A 7,295-nucleotide genomic window follows, 5' to 3' on the forward strand; every position below is an offset into this window, starting at 1 on the left:
AATTCTAAATCATAATTTTAAAATTATAATTTAAACCTAAAATTATAAATTCTAATTCTAAAATAATAATTAAAATTACCTTAATTTAAACTATCATACCAAACAAACCCTTCTTTATTCTCAAGGAGCGATTCAAATGGGCTAGAGAGAGAAAGATAGATAGAGAAGGGGAGATAGTGACGTGGCGGAGATTACTCTTAGTTGTTGGAATTGGTCGTCAGCTAATCCATTATGGATGGCGGCTAGGCCCAGTTTTTATGTGGGAGCGTCTCTTCACGCTCCTTTGGTAATCATTGTTTTGCCAAAACAAAAGTATGTGGCTTTTTGTAGATTTTTTTCAATTAAGTTTTATTCAAAAGACATTTTACTGTAGATGGCCTTAATGTAGGATTCCATGGGCCATTAATCTATTTATATTTTACAGGTTGAAATACTATATAAAAATATTGTTTTATATTGAACTCTAGTGACTTTAATGGTCTTTATGATTTGAACACTATAAATTGCGTAGAAATTTTTTGTATTTAATATATGCACATTTTTAAAAAATTGATAAGTACTAAATTTTAATTTGAAGTTTCATTAATAAGATTAAAATTGTCTCTATTTTATAAATAACTTAATAATCTTGATCTTTGTAAAAAAAAAATAGCAATTCACTTGATTAGCAAAAACGAAAAAAGAAAAAAAAAAGAAGCTATTCACCCCAACATTCTCAATCTATGATTTTTTTTTTTTGTTAAAATAACAAATACACGAGGAGTTACATATAAGTCATAAGATTTGTTTAGTAAATATATTTAAAATGTGATGGTTCAAATTTTTTTTAATTTAAAATAGAAAGTTTGAGAATTTGGTTTAACTCTAAACCGTTAAAAGAAGGGAGGTAAACCAGATTTTTGAATGGTTTAAACTAAATCTAAAAACATTTGCCAAACATTTGGTTCAAAGTCAAGACTCCAAACCAAATTAAGTTGGGCAAAATCTTTGGCTAAGGGAGCAATTGTGGTGCACACACTTGGCAAGGAGCGTGGAATATATGCACAATGAAAGCCGTAATAACGGCGGATGGGCCATAAGCCGGCACACAATCAAAGCCTTCGCCGATTGTCTAGAAATTGCCGCGTGCCACGTAACCTCCTTAGTCCCTTTAAAAAATAAATAAAAATAAAAAACTTATTTATTTTATACTCTCACTACTCTCTCCACGTACAAAAGACACGACCCCCCTCTTTCTCACTCTCTCTCTCTCTCTCTCTCTTAATGCTTTGGGCGGCGGCCTCTCTGGCTCTTTCTCACTCTCTCTCTCTCTCTCTCTCTCTCTCTCTTAATGCTTTGGGCGGCGGCCTCTCTGGCCCAGTCAAACTCCTCGCTGACCGCCCCCAACACCAAACAAATAATAATTTTTAAAAATCCCATCAATATTAGAAAAAAAAAATTTGAAGCCCCCTCACTTCTCCTATAAAATGAGCACACCCCGTCATTCTTTCCGAGCACACAATCACAACAACACAAAGAAAAAGAAAAAAACAGAGAAAGAGGAAAAGCGAAAAATGGCTATAAAGGACAGGATCGGAGTGAAGAAGAACCACATCAACAAAGGGAATGTTTCCGACGGCAAAGAGGTGCATTACAGGGGTGTGAGGAAGAGGCCGTGGGGCCGCTACGCCGCCGAGATCCGTGACCCCAGCAAGAAGAGCCGCGTGTGGCTCGGCACCTTCGACACCGCTGAGGAGGCTGCCAGGGCCTACGACGCCGCCGCCAGGGAGTTCCGCGGCGCCAAGGCCAAGACCAACTTCCCCATCCTCCCCTGCGCCGGCACCACCGCCACCGAACCGCCCTCCGAAGCCCGCAGCCCCAGCCAGAGCAGCACCGTCGAGTCCTCCGGCAACGGCTTCCCGGCGCGTGAGCCCGCGCGCCACCTCGGCGGCGGGCTTTTCCCTTTCCTCCACCAGCAGACGGATTCTCTACCCCTGCCGCCGCATCATCTCGTGGCGGCGTACGGGGGGTTGGTCCCTACGCGCCCCGTGCTGTTCTTCGACGCGCTCAGTAGACCGGAGTTTATGACGCCGGTCTACCCGGTCCGGTTCGATCCGGTGGCGGTGGAGTTCGGATCGGGAGGAAAAGCTGGTAGTGGTGGGGCCCAGAGCGAGTCGGACTCGTCATCCGTGGTCGAAGGGCAGCCTGGGAAAGTTGTACTTGATCTTGATCTCAACCTTGCTCCTCCTGGGGAGGCATAATTTTCTCACTCTTAACAATTTTTGTAATAACTTTACTCACCAGCCATCGGAGGCTTTTTTATTTAATTTTTTTTTTTTATCCCTTTGATTAGTTTTGTAAATTAAATTCTGTACCCTTGAAGAAGTTTTAAGAGGTAGCTCAGAAGAGCAAGTGGTGGAGCTTTTAATGCTTTCTCCTTATAGATGTAAATTTAATTCAGATTTCTTTTCCTTTTAATGGATAACAAAGCAAATTCTAATGATGCCTTTTGCCTCTTTTATCTTTGTTGCTTGATTTTTTTTCTATTTCTTGCAAATCATCAATAATATTATTTTCAATGGGAAAATAGAATGACTAACGCAAGTAAGGAAAAGGTTCTGGCCAACAGAAAGTGGATAAAAAACGGTGGGAGTCGAACAACCTTTTTATTGCCTTTTACTTTTTTACCCTTTACTTCTTTTTTTTTTGGCTTTTTTAATATATATATATATATATGGAGAAATTTATTTTAGCAGTTTCCGCTATATCAAAATTAAAATTTAATATTACTTATTTTTAAAAATTTTATGTTGATATCTCAATTTTTTTTAAAATTTTCTTTTAATATCTTGAAGTTATTTTTTAAGGATACTAAAATACAAAATTACCATAGACTGTTGACCAGAATTTAAAAAAAAAAGATTTTAAATGAGGTTCTTAAAACACAACAAAATCATGTTATTAACACAAGCACTGAAAGAAAAGAAAAAAAACAAACAAACAAAAAAGAAACGGTGAAAAAAGAAAAAAAAAACAAAAACAAAAAGTTCAAAAGAGAGCATCAGCGTTTATTTTACACTAATTGAAAAAATTTAAAAATGAAAAAATAAACCTCAAAGTTGAAAAATTAACCTCATTTTTACACTAATTCTAAACCAAACAGAATATTAAAGCAAAAATCTATACTCATAACGTCCGAAAAAATCCTGATTAATAGATGAAAATTTATAATAAGGTTAATTTTTTTTTTTCCTCAAAACTAGCTCTGAGGTATCGAATTTTTGTTTTTAAATGTCGAGATACCAACGTAAAATTTTCAATAATTAAAATTAAAATTTAAAATTTTAATAATAACAAAAAGTACTAAAACAAAATTTTCCCAATATATTCGTTTCTTAGTAGAGCTGAAAGGGTCAATTAAAACACCACCGTTAAGACAGACGGTGGAACCGGTAGAGAGCCATGGGGGTTGAAAGCGTGTGAAATGGGGAGAGAGATGTAAGAGGAAAGAAACAGAAGGAAAAAATAATAAAACAAAAGAACTCTTACTTTAAGGAAAACATTTTTCTTGGATGATATCTAAATCCCCATTTTGGATTGTCGTTTTTGTCAATTGAGCTAGTGGAAGTAGAGAAGATCCTTAATCTAATTGTTAGAAAATAGAATGAGCTTGACATCTATCAACCTTATCTCATATCAAAATTAAAAAAAAAAAAAAAAATTGGCTTCATTGATCAAAACTAACACAATGCTATGAAGATGATTTAAGTCTTGGTTAATAGAACACTGTGCTCTTAGCAAATATGTGGTTGACTGTTCAAATGTTTATGACTAATTATTTCATAAATTCCTTTATAATTTTCTCAAAATCCCTTTTAAATTTCTAAAATAAATTTCCTTCCAAGTTTACAATTATTTTATTTTTACATAGTTAATGGTAAATTTATATAAGTAGTATTTGGTAGACCTTTAATATTTATTTAAATTATAGTAGATTAGATTAGAAAAACATACAAAATAAATAATTTCTTATAATATAACGATTGAAAAGTAGATGAAACGATAATTCATTTTTTCTAATCATGTCATAATAACTTAATGAAAATAAAAAATGAGGCGGTGTAGAAGAACATGTGGCACATGGCAGAGCAACTAATTATGTGGGCTAGGACTGACAATATGAGTCACGACACGACAACACGACTTGAAAACGATACCGGTTTAGGGTTGAGAAAAAAGATGTTCAGGTCAGAATTGGGTTGACCTGAAACTGACACGAAAAACACATGTCAATTTCGGGTTGAACTCGTCTAATCCAAACACGACACGAAACTCGTAAAAAACTAAAAAATACATATATTTTTCAATACATAATTTTGATTTTATTATGAACTTGTGATATCATGATAGTTATACTTAAAATCTTATATTATTATTTGCTTAATTTCAATGGATGTTATTGTATTTTAGTATGTGATAAATTTTAAGTTATTTCTAATATGTAAAAAACTAAATAAAAGTATACAATTTTCGTGTCAATTTCAGATTCACATGTCAATTTCGTGTCATGGGTCATTTTCGTGTCGTGTCATGTCAACCAGTAAAGTGGTCGTGTTGCGGTTTTTAAAAAATTTCGTGTCACGGGTCATGTTCGGGTTAACTATAAATTTAAAAAGAAACGATCAAAACACGACACATGACACGAATTGTCACCCCTAATGTGGGCCCGCGGCAGTAGAATTCTATTGTTAATGGAAATAATTAGAGTTCATTTGGTAGATGGATCCATAATCATGATTCTGGATTCTAGTTCAGAATCAATGTTTATTTACAGTGATTCTGAATCATAATTCAGAATTAGTGTTTGATTTGGATGATTCTGAATCATGATTCAGAATCTGATGTGATATTTTAAACCAAAATCACACATGATTCTAAAACCACCCTCCTCTTGATTCAAACCCCTGATTTTGAATCATAGTTTCAGAATCATGATTTGAATCCAAAATCATGAATCATGATTTTGGCTCTAGAATCATGAATCATGGTTATGATTCTAGAATCATGATTAGAATCACCATGATTTGAATATTCATACCAAACAAACCCTTTCTTTCAAACCTTAATATTAAGCTTGATAAAACAATCCACAATTACAAAACCTTTTTGTTTTTCTATAAATAAATAAACTGATTAGCAAAAAAAATTAAGAGAACGTTTGGTTCATGCATTCAGAATAATTTTTAAGTAACGTGTATTTTTTATGAGAAAAAATACTATAACGAGTAACAAATTATGATCTAAATTATAACACAAATTTTTATTCCAAGCGCATCCTAAATAACTTTTCCGTAGAACCTGCAATTAAATAGCTTTTTTGCTAATCCTGCAATTAAATAGCTTTAAAAACACAAAACTCTACGCGTACAAATTTGTTTACCTCGGTACAGGGCGTTTGAAACTTTCGTACATTGTACCACAATACAATAGTAGCAGTGGACGGCACGTGTTAGCTTCTGCTCACGCCGTCCAACAAAATCATTTTAAATTAACTTCTAATTAGCTAAAAGATTTATTAAATAAAAGAAGGATTAGTTTATTTACTAAAAAATGGATTAGTTTAATCAAAACTTAGAGCCGTTTGGTTCATAGATTAAAACTATGAGATTAGAATTATTTTTTATTTACGTATATTTTTTATAAAAAAAAATACTATAATAAATTATGAATTATGATTCAAATTAAAGAATTAATCCTCAAACTAAACAGACTCTTAAACCGTTCTCCTTTGGAATTAGTAGAAAGGCAAGAATAGAGAAGCGTGGAGGAGGAGGATTAGAGAAGACAATCGTGGGGTCCACGTGATAGAGAAATAAAGAGCGAACAAACAAATTATTTTTTTTCACATTTTTATAAAAAAATTAAATATTTTCACATTAGCTAAGATTTATTAAAATAAAAGAAGGATTAGTTTATTTACTAAAAAATGGATTAGTTTAATCAAAACTTAAACCTTTCTTCTTGGGAATTAGTAGAAAGCCGAGACTAGACGAAGCATGGTCGTGGAGGAGGATTGGAGAAGACAATCGTGGGGTCCACATGATGGAGAATTAAAGAGCGAAAAACAAATTATTATTTTTCACAATATTATAAAAAAAATAAAATATTTTGTGGGACGCGTGAATCCCGTCGTTGCCGCTTTCGGTGGGGCCCGTGTTTGTGTCGGCTGAATCTGTGGAGAGGATTTCGCTTTCGCACCACGCTGTCCTCAATCCCAACCCCCTCTTTGCTCTCTCGTTCTATATGGATTAAAATTTATAGTAAAATCTCTCTTCATTAAATCCATATGTTAAGTACGTATATCAATATGTATTATTGTATTATTCGATGCATGATATTTGAACATGCATGGATACTTTTTATGCAGGCTTTGCCCCCATCACGCGCCACGCGCCATTAACTCCAATTTCGTTTAGAAATATTACATAATAGGCTCCGTTTACTTCGTTGATTCGAGTTTAGAATTCGAGTTTTTTTACAGTAAAAAGCTCTCACAAATAATCACATCTAACTTTTTTACTACAGTAAAAAACTCTCACATAAAATCACATCTCAACTCGAATTCTAAACTCAAATCAGCGAAGTGAACGAGACCTGAAGTAATAATAAAATATCTCTAATATTCTGAAAAATTATGTTGAAATTTCTTTTTAAGAATTTGGATGGAAAGTATGTTATTAAAAGGTCATTTTTACCTTACTTTTTATCAAAAGGATGGACTTTTGCGTAAAAGAAATGATAATAATTAGAGGGGCGCAAATTCTAAAGAGCAATTTTCTTTTCACTAAATAAGAAGCGAACAATTGTGTTTTTATATTTCCAAGTCAACAATTAGCAATCAACTAACGCCTCGTTCATTTCACCAATTTGAGTTTTCAGTTTTAGGTTTCTACAGTAAAAAATTTTTAAAAAATGTCACATCTAACTTTTTCTGCTACAGTAAAAAGCTCTCATAAAATGTCACATCTCAGCTTGAATTGAAAACTCGAATCTGTGAAGTGAACGAGGCCTAAGATTACAGATGGAACGGAATGAAACGTGATCTATTCATCAACTGGTATCTAGGAAGTCCAAATTCATTACATATCAAGTCACATTCGGCGGGTTAATAAGAGGGATAATTCTTACTTCATTAATTGCGAATAATGGTAATCGACCTCTTGGTGCTAATAAAATGCACGATGAGTGAGAATCAATCCACTTGTAAGCTTGAATGAAACACTTTAAAGGAATGGTGTGTACAAGATTCCACAAGC

General features: G+C 33.7%; 1 protein-coding gene across 1 annotated transcript; it reads left to right on the forward strand.

Annotated features, from left to right (window-relative positions):
• Positions 1 to 1,380: 1,380 nt before the first annotated feature.
• LOC21393609 (ethylene-responsive transcription factor 4) lies at positions 1,381 to 2,482 on the forward strand. Its single transcript, XM_010093170.2, has one exon. The coding sequence runs from the start codon at positions 1,467 to 1,469 to the stop codon at positions 2,238 to 2,240; it is 774 nt and encodes a 257-aa protein (XP_010091472.2). The 5' UTR covers positions 1,381 to 1,466; the 3' UTR covers positions 2,241 to 2,482.
• Positions 2,483 to 7,295: the final 4,813 nt, after the last annotated feature.

Source organism: Morus notabilis, unplaced genomic scaffold (genome assembly GCF_000414095.1).
Source record: "Morus notabilis unplaced genomic scaffold, ASM41409v2 Scaffold290, whole genome shotgun sequence".
Lineage (NCBI taxonomy): Eukaryota > Viridiplantae > Streptophyta > Magnoliopsida > Rosales > Moraceae > Morus > Morus notabilis.

Bases quoted from the DNA above. Each gene is read 5' to 3' on its own strand.
- LOC21393609 (XM_010093170.2), top strand. From the start codon at position 1,467: ATGAGCACACCCCGTCATTCTTTCCGAGCACACAATCACAACAACACA.